Here is a 14,114-nt window from a genome sequence, read left to right on the forward strand (position 1 = left end):
TACTTGTACAGTTTAATCAAAACATTAAAAAATGAAAACATCGAAAAAAGTTTAAATTGTATGTATCCGTTATGAATGAAGTTCAAGTTCTCCGAAAAAAAAATCCCTTAATTTCATCAAGTAGTTTTTTTGTTTTACAGCGAAAAAAAACAATTTATGATACCGAGCAAAAGGTTCAATTTTTAGGAAGAAAAGCTAATATTAAAAATGCGGAAGGAGTGTCGGCGATTTATTTAACTGGAGTTATCTCCCCGTGGCGTTTCTAAACTCGAAACAAAAATTAAGAAAAAATCCAAGATGTCTGCCTTCAACGTACTGTCATACGTGTTTTTCCGCTGTAAAAACAAAACAAAAAACAAAAAAAAAACTACTCGATCAACTTAAGTAACATTTTTTTTTTTTTTTTTTTTTTTTCAGAGATCTTCAGTTCAAAACGGATACGTACAATATAACCTTTTTTCGATATTTTCATTTTTTAATGTCTTCATTAAACTGTACAAGTACCGTAAAGAAAATACAGAAAAGTTTTTCTGGTGTACGTATTTGTTACAGAACGCTAGGTACCTCCACGGCGATGTGTAAAACGTCAGTAGTACACATTTTAATAGTGACGTCATCATTTCGTGTGTTTGTGTTAATTTCTGTGGATAAGCTTTCGCGTTATAATTATTAAGCAACACCGCCGCTGCCCTGCCGCCTCCACCAATGTAAACACAGAATTTTTGTGAAATGTTAATGATTACTCTGCTCGATAAATTTCGGCACGTTAACGTGCGGAAAAACGCTTAAACTGCAGAAGCACCTGTTAAGCTATACAAGTTCTATATATGATTACTGCCCTCCCCCCCCCCAAAAAAAACGAATGAAAAGCATAAAGATGTTTTTTTGTAAACTAGTCGTGAAAACTTACTAACAGCATTATTTTTACTATAAAATGAGGTAAAAACTTTTTATTTTATGAAAATATTTCTTGTAATTTAAAATGTCTGCCATGTATACATGCGCCTTGTGAAATGTCACGTGACTACTGCTCATGCGTAGTGTAAATGAAGTCAGTGAAATCGCCTCTGTGTGCATGCGCAATCAGCCGATTTATGCCATTATAGTTGATTTTATAAAGAAAATAATCCATTGGAAAAATATTAATATCTCCGAAACTATTAATTTGCGATGGATACGGTTTTCAGATTCTTTCTTAGCACACCGAAATCTACAAGAAAAATATATTTTTTTCTACTAATTCGAGTTCACGCTTTTTCTAAAATTTTCCCGTTTTTTGACGGTCTTTTTTTAAAAATCTACCAAAAATCAAGTAATTATCCAATCAATACAAAATTTTCTCGGATTATTAAGTGAAAAATTAACTTTGTAATGGTGTGTGTAGTCTTTTTTTCATAATCAAATTGCCTATAAAAAAACCCTTTATTTGTGAGTACAAATATGTTTAAAATAATCAGCCGAAACTGAACAAAATATATTGTATTGTGGGAAGGGTGAGAATTGTAGATAAAAAAAAAAAAAAAAAACTGCACACGTATCAGATTTTAAGGTTGAAAATTCAAATTTTGATTGTTTAATTTTTCATCTTTTCTGTTTTGAAGTGTGAAATTTGTTGAATATGCTAATAATAATCTTTCAAAGTAGTAAAAAAAAAAATTTTTTTTAATTTTTTACGAAAAACACTACTTTTAAATCTTTGTAAAATAAATGAATAACTTTCTTTTAGTGAGCCCAATGAAATGCTTTGAAGAATCGATACTAAAAATAACAAAACAAACAAAATCGATAAATAACTGCGGATTTTGTTAAAAATACAATTTCTTTCAGCAATTTTTTGTTGCTTAATATTAACTCCCCTATGGTAAGCTAAGCATGATATGAGATGGAGTTGCCTGCAACAAATACAGCGTCTAACATTCTCGAAATGGTCACCCATCTGGTACTGGCTAGCTTCATCGTAGCGTATCTTCGGGGGTTATGTAGGCAACAAATATCTCGCTTATGAAAAAAAAAAAAAAAGAATCAAACCCTTCACTTAATTGTCAAATCAAATGTTAAAAATACATGGAAATGAAGTTTTAGTCCTTTCAAGGCTATTGTAGTTTATTTTAAACTATTAAATTTTAATTTCACCACGCGAAATCTATACAGTGATATAAAAAGTTGGAATTATTTGAAATTCAGGTACTTATATAATATTTTTGCATATTTTTATAGCAAATCATCTTAAATATTATTTAGACAAAAAAAAGTTTTCTCCATCGAGACAAAAATGGCGCTGAATGGTGTTGTTTTGGAAAATTTCTATTAAAAATAGAAAAAATTTTTTTATATATTCTGCTTTTAATGATAAAATTCAAGCGTTTATCTTTCTGGAAAAAAAAAAGTTGCTCAAAAATAATGGATTTTAGTAAATTTTAATTTGTGTTTAAAAAAAAAAAAATTTTTTTTGTTCATTTTTTGGCTGTGCCTACATAAGGATAAATTTTGACGTCGACGCTTCAATTTGAGTTATCTCCCCTTTTATTATTTCATTGGATTTCATCATGCGCAACAAAAACACTACAACTCGTTTAGTTGTAAAGTTTGATTTTCTTGAATAAAAAAAAAACTTGGTCAAATTACGTGATTTTTGGAATATGACATCTTCATTCTGTAATGAATAAATACATCATAAAGACTTTTCTGTATTTTCTTTATTTTTAATTGCTGCCATAAATGCCAATCTCAATAAGCACCTGTTTTTTTTTATTGTTTGTTACTTATGCAGAATATGGTCTATGCCTTTTTTAAGATAGGATTTTCGGGCATTTTGTAGCATAGACAAGAAAACGAAAAAGTAGTAAAACGAAAAACAATTATATAATGAATGTTACCAAAGGCAGGATAAGTTACTCTTCTACCTAAGTTGATAAGTTTTTTGTGTTTTAACTTCTATCTTAAAGCATTTATCTAGTTTTTTTTTTTTTTTTTTAATTTTTTTTTTATTACATTTTCACCCCAAACAAGGCAAATTGCCACTTTGGTGTAGGGGGCTACTATCAGGGGCAACACTACTGGGGTACTATGTAGGGATTTGGGCAGCAAGGTGTCGGTTCACGTTACACTTGAACTTCTGCACGTCAGTACTGTTGGAATTCCAGAGTCTAGTGGTTCTGGGGAAGAAACTATTGGAGTAAAAAGATCTTTTACATCTAGGGATCTCTACAGTGTGGGGGTGGGATTTAGCAGCCTGTCGGGTTTGTCGAGGGTGCTCACGTCGTGGGGGCACAAGTGATTGCAGTTCGTCAGAGCATTCACCACTAAAATACTTGTAGAACAGCCAGAGGGATGCAACGTTTTGTCGATGGGACAGAGGCTGAAGCTTAGATGCCAGTTCAGGGCCTATCAGGTTTGCGACTCTCTTTTGAACCTTGTCAAGGAGCGAGAGACTAGTAGCAGATGCACCAGCCCAGATGTGGCAGCAATACTCCATACATGTGCGAATGGTGGCCTTATAGAGGTACAGGATACTTTCGGGTGTTAGTAGTTTTCTAGCACGGTAGAGAGAGCCCACCTTTCTTGCAGCGGCCCTGGCAATGCCTTCAATGTAATTGTTCCAACTCATGTTTCCTGTGAACGTTAGGCCAAGGAGTTTGAAAGATGGACTCTCAGATAAAGAGTCGTTGGTCATTTCTATGGGTGGTAGAGAGGGTTTCTTGTAATTATTGAATGAAACTAGTTTAGTCTTGGCAGCATTGAACGCGACCAACCACTTTTGTCCCCATTCCACTACAGATTGGAGATCTTCCTCTAGTGTTTCTGCCATTTCTTTAGAAATGTGTTCATTCGTCTTCCTGTCGTGCCTGCCATAGAGTGTAGTGTCATCAGCATATATACCCATCTCAGAGGCAATGTTGTCGGGGAGGTCATTTATGAATATCAGGAACAATAGAGGTTCAAGGATAGAACCCTGGGGCACCCCCGCATTTATATCATATTGTTTAGATGTACGACCGTTGAGGACAACCTGGATTTTTCTCTTATCTAAGAAGGATTTAATTATGTTAAGTATTCTACCAGTGATACCGTATGATCTGATTTTACTGAGGAGACCCTCATGCCATACCCTGTCAAAAGCCTTAGATATATCTAGAGCTACCGCTCTGCCCTCCCCCGCTTTGTCCAGTGAATGGTATATACGTTCAGAAATCAGTTAGGATGTCTGCTGTGGAACGGGCTTGTCTAAATCCATATTGTTTGTCAGTCAGTAGTTTAGCATCTGTAAGATGATGGACTAGAGCATGGTTAATTATTGTCTCAAATATTTTGTTTCAAATATTTTGGCAAAAAGTGGGAGGAGGCTAATGGGGCGATAATTTGATGGGTCTGTCCTTTCGCCAGAATTCTTGAATACTGGTACAACAGAAGCAGTTTTCCAACAGCCCGGAAAGCAAGCTTCATTAAGGCATTTGTTGTAGAGTTTGGAGAGAACTGGAGCTACTTCGGCTGAGCACTTTTTTAATAGCACAGCTGGGATAAGATCGGGTCCACATGCTTTTGAGGTGTCAAGGTTTTTTATGATAGCATGCACCTGAGCAGGGGTGGTTTTCAGATCGTCTAGTGTGGCGTCTGTCCGCATAGGAAAGTCAGGTAGGGGGTGGTTGGAAGGGTCCAGTGTGGAGTTTGAGGCAAACTGACTGGCAAGCATGTTAGCCTTGTCAGTTGCTGAGGAGACAACCTCGTGATTGTTGGTTAGTGGGGGAATTGTTGATTGCCCATTATTTACTACACTGTTGTAGATTTTCCAGAAGTCTCGAGTTCCTAGTTTTTGTGCTTCGATGCGCTTTTTAATGGTTTCCGTAAATTCTCTCTTAGCTGTCGCTATTTCTTTCTTAACGTTATTTCTAGCTTCTATATACTTCAGTCTGTTTGAACTAGACTGATGTCGGTTAAACCTACGGTATGCATGCTGCTTTTGAGCAATGGCAGTTGCACAAGTCGACGTAAACCATTGGGGAGAGTGGGGCTTACTATAAAACTTCCGCATGGGAACATGCGCTTCAATTGCAGTTTTGAACCAGTCAGTGGTCTCGTTTGCACATTGTTCAGCAGGGAGAGAGAAAATATTTTTCGATGGAGCATCTCTAATTAGTTCCCTGATGGCTTCCCAGTCAGCCTTATTATAATATCTCGTTGTTTTGAGCACTGGCTCTTCAGTTATGGGTCTAGAGTTTAGGGCGATTTCAACCATTATCACTGCATGATCAGCGTTCCCAAGTGGGCTGTGGGCCTTCGTTATGCAGTCATCGGGAACTGTGGTCAAAAACAGATCTAGAAGTGATGCGTGTTGTTCTTCCTGGTCAGGGAAACGGGTTGGAAACGTAACAACTTGTGATAGGGAGTGAGATATAGCGAAGCTATGGGTTGTGCTGCCCGCTGCATCTGTGTGAGTAGAGAATCCAAGCCAGTTTTTGTGGTGGACATTAAAGTCACCAAACACATGTATTTGTGTGCTAGTGTCGAGGGACAGTGCCGTGTCTATGCTGTCAGATACTTTGTTTATTATGGAGCAGTCCTGAGTCGAGGGAGAGCGGTAGAGAAAATAATAGTAGCTAATATTGTGTTGCATGTTTAGTCTAAAGCACATAAAGGCTTGATCATCTGTTTCTAGGTTTGTTTCTCTAGTCAAGGGAAGGGTATTACGAATGTAAACTCCAAGTCCGTGCATATGTCTGTCAGAGTCCTTACGGCAGAGTGGGAGATATCCAGGCATGTTAAAGTGGTTAGAGGGAATGGAGGAGTGTAGGTTAGTCTCACTTAGTGCTAAGATATCCGGGGTATTTATTAAGAGAAGTTTGAAATGTAAGTAGTGCAGAGTCTTAAATGTTGCAAAAAAAATTAGATAACACTGTGCATAGCTGGGCTGCAGCGAGGTTGCGGAAAAATACTTCCTTTGCAATCCTCTTCTCAGGTCTCAACTACAAGTAACAACCCCAATAAGCCCATTGGTACTCTTCTCCATCCTGATGAGTTTCTTTCCACCTCTAGAAACTTTGTCTAGTCCTCCCAGTAATGTAACCTCACACACCGTTGCAGGAACAAACAAGCAAAAATAAAGAAATCCAACTCTGATATTTTTTTCTGTTTTAGCAAAAGGCATTATCGTTAAATTTCTAACAATATTTGCTTTTTTTTTTACTATTCATTTTATCTTCCATGAGATTAACAAAACCCTGCGGTCTTGACATCAGCTTAAAAGTCTCTCACCGCCACCACAGGACCACATATCCATCTCCCACACACGCACACTTTTCTTCTCTCCTCGACTACACACCAGCCATAGCCAGCCATTTCTCGTCTTCAATTTTTACATGTCCCTCTTTCTCGACGCATACTTTGCTTCTCTCCTCGACTGCATGCTATTTTTTCCCTTTTCTTCTGATGCAAGCTTGCGTGCACTGGCTAATTTGCATAGTGCTATAACGCTGCTGCTAATATCTTTACTCGCCAGCAATCCTTCAGATGCTGCTGCGATTTTCACATACTCATACACACTGTTACAGTAACTGACACGATCAACTGTCAACTTGCTTCTTCCATGAATTAAATTTGCATAAATAAAGCACAGTCTAAAAACCCTTAATTCCTTATCAGACTTTTAAACAATTTAGTTTTTTTTTTTTTTGTATGTACTAATGCGTCACCGCTTATGAAGGTGCTAAAGCCACTTGAGGATAAAAGTTAATGAATTTGTCAGGTGGACAGTGAGCCAACACCATGAGGATTAAAATTTGAACAGCTCAAAAAGAATGTGTTTACATTGGACTTGAAAACAACCATATGGTAGTCAGTTGGGATGCATCTCCATAGTATTGTGTTCTACAAATGGTTAGTTCTTGGCAAGAAACTCTGCTCATGGAAATTCTTTTTAGATTCAGATACACACATGAAGGATGGAAAATTATTTATAATGGTGGTAGATAGACGGGTTATATGGGAGTAACCTGCGATTGGAGCTCAGTCGAGCATCTAGAATGACAATAATGATAGTGTAGGAAAAAAGGCATGAAACAACAATTAAAAAATCATGACTTGTGTTCACTTAATTGTATAGAATGAATCTTTTTTTTAAACTGTTGCAATATTTTTAATATAGTTAGTGTGTGATTAAAGAAAATTGGAAGGCTCTACTTATAAACGCTGCCGATATGAACTGACCAATCAAATGGAGCCACATTTTGCTGGAAACCAATTGGAAACTGGAATTGCTCTATAAAAATATTGGATCTTTTAGAATTTCTGCACATAATTTTTCGTGTCCACATGAAAAAGATTTTTGTCTACAAAATTTTCAAGTTCAAAACTCAGTGGATCTTGCCTATTTGTTTACCTCAATATGGAGCGGATGACGGCATCGTTTTATGACATCATACATTTAAACAGTTAACCATGTACTATTTACCTAGTATTTTTATATACTAATGAGTCACCACTTATCAAGGCTATAAGGCCACCAGAGGATAAATAGTTAATGAATTTGTCAGTTGGATGGTAAGACAACACCGTAAGGATTGGAATTTGATTATTAAAGTGAACAGCTCAACAAGAATTAACATTAGACTTGAAAATAACCATGTTATAATTAGCTGGGAAGTAGCCCCATGGTATTGTATTCCACAGACAGGCAGTTCTTGCAAAGAAACTTTGCTCATGGAAGTTATGTCCAGTTTTGTGTACACAGAGAAAGAAAGGAAAATTGTTTATAGTGGTTGTAACTAGATGAGTTCTCTCCACCGTGCTAGAAGATTACTCGCACAAGAGAGTATCCTGTACTTCTACAAGACCACTATTCGCATACCATGCATGGAGTATTGTTGTCACATCTAAATTGGTGCATCTAACACTTATACCTCGCTCTTAGACAAGGTTAAAAAAAGAATCACCGACCTAATAGGTCCCACACTGTTAACCAAACTCCAACCTCTGTCCCATCACCAAAATGTGGCATTTTTGTGTCTGTCTTGCAAGTGTTTTATGAAATGTGTTCTGATGAACTCAAAGCATTTCTACCCCCTTGACGACAATGCCCCCAATAAACCCAACAAGCAGCAAAATCCCACCTCTACACTGTAGAGATCCCAAGATGCTGTAAAGCCTTCTACTCAAATAGCGTCTTCTCTCAAACTGCTAGACTTTGAATTTCCTTCCAGGCTCCTGCTTTTCTGACTGTACTAACATGCAGAAGTGTAATGTGAACAGATATCTTGCTGCTCAACTCGCTACATAGTATCCCTGTAAATTTGGTCCCAAATAGTAGCCCCTTATGAAAAAGTGGTACTCTGCTTTTAGTGTGAAATAGCAGTAAAAAAAAGTTTTTTTTTCTGATGAATGTTTTACCGGATAGATTGGAGCTCAGTCGATTACTTCCCATCAAAATAACGATAGCGTATGAAAGACTAGCAACGTTTCTTCTGTGAGAAAGTAGTTGTGTTGAAGAGAAGACATCCCCTACTAGATTTTCTAATTCGTTTTGTATATTGTCAAGGCAGGAAATGGTGCAATGAGAGGCACTTCCCCAGATGTGGCAACAGAACTCAATCTTAGAATGTAAGAACATGAACCTTGGGGTTATTTTTGGCAGCCTCGTAACTTTCGCTTCCTTTTTCCTTTAATCCTCCGATTCCATGAGTTATGTTTTTGACAAAGGGAGAAGAATTGCAGTTTCCTGGATCGGGATTTATCCATTTCAGTTATCATTGGCTGATTTTTGACCTTGAAGTAGTAATTGTTTTTTCTTAGTTCCTTATATCAAGTGGCTTCACGCCTTGTCTAGAGCAATTTCCATTAAAAAACAAACTACATATTTGAACCATTATGACTCTTCCTGATCCACTCGCTCCTTGGATAAGGAAGTCGTCGATGAAAGGAAGATGCCATTCACAAAAGGCTCTCACATGAATTCATTTGAGTCTGAAGGTGTTTTTTACATATTTTATCGATTCTGCCATTTTGTCCCGAATTTAAAATCAGCTGATCCACAAGGTTTTTAATCCATAATGACATTCAATCTTTCCTCTGCTAAAGACTATATATCCATTTTGTTAACTGTTGAATATAATCCTTAAAGCAGCAATCGCTTGGTTAGTTGATACCTTTAGTGCCCACCATGTGGTCTCGTGTCACTAATAGCATTTTGCAAATAACTTGCGCATAAGCCATTTTTGCTCACTGTCTGCAGGAATGCTCAGGGGGTTGTATGGAAATGAACCAAGGATTACAATTTCTTATTTTATTATTGGAATCCTTTGAAATGATTTCTAGATTTTATTTATTTTGCAGACTGTTATCCTCCCCCTCATCGTTGTTGTTTCACCACATTTCAGCCAACTCATCCTTTGGCCTTCTTCAAGTGGTTAACTGCAACGGGATAGGAATGCTGAGTCTCTTAACTGTATCCCCGGTAATTACTGCCTTCCATAGTTGTTGCCTCCTCATGTTTTGGCCAACTAATCCTCTGGCTTTTGGGGCGTGTGTGGTGCAGTGGATAGAGGCGTTTAATCTCTACGGTTCCAGGTGAGCATTGTCTGCAGGTCAGAGGATTAGTTGGCTAAAACGTTGTGAGATAACAACTATGGGAGGCAGTAATTATCGAGGATACAGTTAAGAGATTTAGCATCCCCATCTCATCGCAGTTAACCACCTGATGAAGGCCAGAGAAATAGTTGGTTGAAATGTAAAGCAACAATTATGAGGATGAGGATAACATGAGGTTCTGATGGGGATAACATGAAGTTATGATGAGGATAACAGTTTGCAAATAAAAGAAAATTAACATTTCTGTTTTAATATTTCTTTTTTAGTTTAATCCCATCATCATATTCACAAAATTTCCATTTTTTTTTAATATTCGTTCATTTATCTCCTGATAATCCGCCAAGAGTAGAAATTAGATGTGTTTGATTCCAAATGACTTAAAAACATCCTAGGGATCAGATGGAGCAGATTACCAACAAAGAAGTAAGAGATCACCCTCATCAGCAGGTAGTATCGTCAATAATCTGCAATCATCATCTAGGCGGGCTTGGACATACCCTAAGATTCGCCCCAAAGAAAATTTCCAGCTAAATACTTCAATGGACCCCTGATGGAAAAGGGAGACAAAGACGAAAAATGAACTGAAAGCAAACTATCAAGCGAGATTTGATTGCTTGGGGGGGGGGGGAATGGAGAGACGTTGTGGATCAGATTTCAGATTGAAAACGATGGCATACTCTGACTGCCTTATGTGTCCCACGATGCACGAGTTTCTAAGTCTAAGTAAGATGCCGTGAAGCTTCTTCCCTCAAATTAATTTGGAATTCCCTTCCAGGTACCTGCTTCCTTGGCTGTACTGACATTCAGAAGTTCAACTGTAATGTGAACAGACCTCTTGCTGCCCAACTCCCTTACATAATATCTCGGCAAATCTGGTCCCTATTAGTAATCCCTTATGACTTAGTGGCACTTAGTAAAAAAAAAAAAAAAAGTGTTGACCACAAAATGATTTTTCTATATAAATAAAGCAGAAGATGTGTGTATGTGTAAATATTTAACCGATAAACTCTTAAACTACTGGTCACATAACACTGAAATTAACGGGAAATAATAATTATACACCAAGAATGGTTTATAATGAGTAAAATCTTTGGATGAATAAATAATGCTTACAGAAATATGTTGGCAAGTTGAGATGCAAAATGTTTATTTTAATTTGCCAACTTATTTCTATTACTTTTGCACATGTGCAAATTCATTCATAGTTTTAAGTGATTTAATTTAAAATGTTTCTTATCTATCTGTTGATAGCTCAAATGGTAGAGAATGTGGTTGAGCGCTAAATATTTAAGTTTCAATTCTAGGTGATGGCACCCAAGTCATTTTTTAAACTTTGGAAATCAGTACTATATATATATATATATATATATATATATATATATATATATATATATGACACTATTCAAGTCTCCATGAAGAAGTTTTTCTCACATGACGCCAAAATTATTTTCAACCACCCTTCACAAACACAGACCATGTGGCATGTGGTTAGGTCTGTAGCCAATAAGTTTAGCTTTTAAAATCATATAGGGTTTACCTACTTCTAACTTACATTTTTCGAGCTAGAGCACCATTTGTGTGAAAAATTAGCGAAAAATGGGTCTCAATTTGTGACAAAAATTTTTAAGGCCGTCAGAAAAAAAGTCATATTCCAAATTTCACTTACCCAAGACACAAAATAAGGCATTCAAGCAAGAAAGTACCATATGTAGACTGAATTCAGAAAAAAAAAAAAAAAAAAAAGACTTTACCAAAAACGCTTATTGGAGATTTGCCATGCAAAAATGCGCATTTTTGTTTGTGACCATTTCAATTTTTTTTCAAATTTGACTTTTTTTATTTATTTATTTATTTTTCTTTTTAGCTTTTAAAGGCCCCCAGAGTCTCTAATGCATACATGAAGTGTGAAATATTAGTCCAATACAACATATCATCCACTGATCAGAAAACCCCAGTTTTATCAAAATCTGATGCAAACAGGAAAAGTTACAACTAATTTTGTAGAGAACGTTGGCGTTTGAAGCTGAAAATAATTTTTTTTGATAAATTAAATCACAGGCTCTAAATAAATCTTAATAAAAAATCCAACTCATAGAAAAGTTTCTTACCGGTGTTTATGACAATATGTACAAGCCAATTTTTTTTATTAGTATTGAAATTCAGACTACACGTTAATTTATCATCCAGGTTTAATTTTCAAATTTTCTGAAAAAGTGCAGTTTTTATGGTGTGTAATGCTAGGAAAATGCTGGAAAGCCCATGAAAACAACGTATCCAAAGTACACAATCACAGAATTGAAGCTCTCGGAAATTCCACAGTATATTACGCATGTTCTACATTTGTTATGATAATGACGTTAGATTGTTTTACTGCATTGAACGCAAGTGTTGTATTGTTATGCTGTTGTTGTGGTACAACATTATCAAAAAGCCATTTTGATGGTAGTTCACATCCAAATATTGTATACAGTTCAATGGGATCAATTAAGTGGCACTTACAAAACCACTTCTCTGGGCAGTTTTTTTGAATTCCCCATTAAATTTTGATCCAGTAAAATGGTATGACGAGCCATATAACCTTACTTTGAAAAATGACCTAAATTGGCCGCCATGAGAAAAACTTCTTTATGGAGACTTGAATAGTGTCATATATATATATAAATACCGTAGCACCTTTAACCTATGTATGTAAATGTGTCATGCCTTCCAGATTATACATTATTTGATCAGGAGATCCTATCCATTAAAAAAGATAGATGATGACATACTACGAACATAAAATTAGTATGATATAGATACGATAATTTAATGTTCGTAGTATGTTATCACCTATTTTCCTTTTTGATAAATAGGATCTCTTAATCACCGAAGACCCAATGTAAAAGCAAAAAAAACAAAAAAAGAAAAGAAAATTATATAAAACAAATGATGTCACTTTTGGGCCGTATGTGAAATTAAAATATACCTTCTTGGCCTTCTGACTAGGATCCAAAGGTAGTATCTGTTCTGTTTAAAGATGATATAATGATATCGTGGGGTTTCCATACAATGGAAATATGTCACAGACTCCTATAAATATATTGGAGATAAATCATAATAACCAGATATATTCTGACACTACATTAACCAGATTATTTAGATAAATACTTTTACAGTTTTAACAAAAGGGATGCAATAGCGCAAAGTCTCCATTCATGCTGAACATCCACAGAATGTCCAGCAGCAATATATGACATGTAAAAGATGCTGCTGTGGAATTTCCACTGCTAGGATGGAAGGAAAAGATTTATTAGGCAGGCATTTGACATTTTATAATTGTGTTAGTTATTCCACAACATTTCTAGAAAGTTTGTCATTGTCAAAATTGAAAGTTTTCTAAATAAAAATACCCCCTTTTCTTTTTTTTCTTTTTTTTTTTTTTCAATTCCAGAATGAGGATTTGTTTGGTGCTCATTAATATTTGTTTGTGGTGAATTCCTTCTTCTTCAATCATGGTGAAAGCCACAAAAACTAAAGAAGTGGTAAGTACTTTTTGCTTTTCATGAAATAATTTGCTATTTCTACATATTGTTAACCAGACGTATCTCAATGTTTGCTCGGCTTTGGCTGGAACATGACTTTAACTGCCGGATTATGCCGAGTAACAGCTGCTGTCTTACGTAACATGCCGATCAGCTATTCACCATGCGGATCGCTGAATTACGAGTCGTCTGCTAGGCAACTTTTGATAAATATTGGGAGACGAAAAAATAAACACCAGTTGTTACATGCAAATCCTGGACAGTACCAACCTAATGAATCTTTAAAACATTCTCTTCCAGTTTAAAAAAACAAAAAAAATATTTTATACAAAAAATACTTTAAAAAAATATACTTGGGAACAAAAAAACAAAATGGCAAAATATATTTGAAAAACAAAAATTTTCTTTGAACTTGTTTTTAAAACATTTCCTCCAAATTATTTGCCCCCCCCCCCAACATAATTTTTGCTTCGTCTAACCTTTTCTTGACACTTATTTATTAAAAAAAAAAAAAATGCATAATAAAACACCAAAATATTTTTGTTGTTTTTGGTTTCTACATTTTACATATATTCATTTTGCTATTTTTTTTTTTTTTTATGTAGCGTTATGATTTTATCGGCGATGCTCACCATAATATGGCTGTTAACATCATGTTCCGGTCAAAGCCAAGCAAATGCCGAGATACGTTTGGTTCACAATATGCACCAGTACCAATAGTTTGTTATCTATTATACTAGCAGGGCTACCCGGCATTGCTTGGGGGGGGGCATAAAAAACTAAATAGAAATTATTGTGTGTGTGTAATATTTTTAGATTAAAACTTTCATCTCTCTATTGCCATCTCTTTTTCTCTCATTCCTTGTCCTCCATTATTCCATCCTTCTCCCCAATCGTCTTTTTTTACCTCTGTCCAACCCATTCCTCTCTTTGTTTTTTAAAGTGTTGAAAAAAATAATGTAATTCATTTACTATGGCTATCCCTTTTAAATGTAAATAGTATTTACAGATTTTAGA

At 35.7% G+C, this 14,114-nt stretch overlaps 1 protein-coding gene across 1 annotated transcript in view; it reads left to right on the plus strand.

The window, feature by feature from the left end:
• LOC145279699 (DNA replication ATP-dependent helicase/nuclease DNA2-like) overlaps positions 1-14,114 on the plus strand; it is a 190,058-nt gene that overhangs the window by 2,362 nt on the left and 173,582 nt on the right. Inside the window, exon 2 of the mRNA XM_080130983.1 lies at positions 13,007-13,097. Coding sequence (XP_079987109.1) covers positions 13,068-13,097 — 30 coding nt within the window. The 5' untranslated portion in view covers positions 13,007-13,067. The remainder of the gene's footprint in view (positions 1-13,006; positions 13,098-14,114) is intronic.

Source organism: Euprymna scolopes, chromosome 1 (genome assembly GCF_053919585.1).
Source record: "Euprymna scolopes isolate OS-2025 chromosome 1, ASM5391958v1, whole genome shotgun sequence".
Taxonomy (NCBI): domain Eukaryota; kingdom Metazoa; phylum Mollusca; class Cephalopoda; order Sepiida; family Sepiolidae; genus Euprymna; species Euprymna scolopes.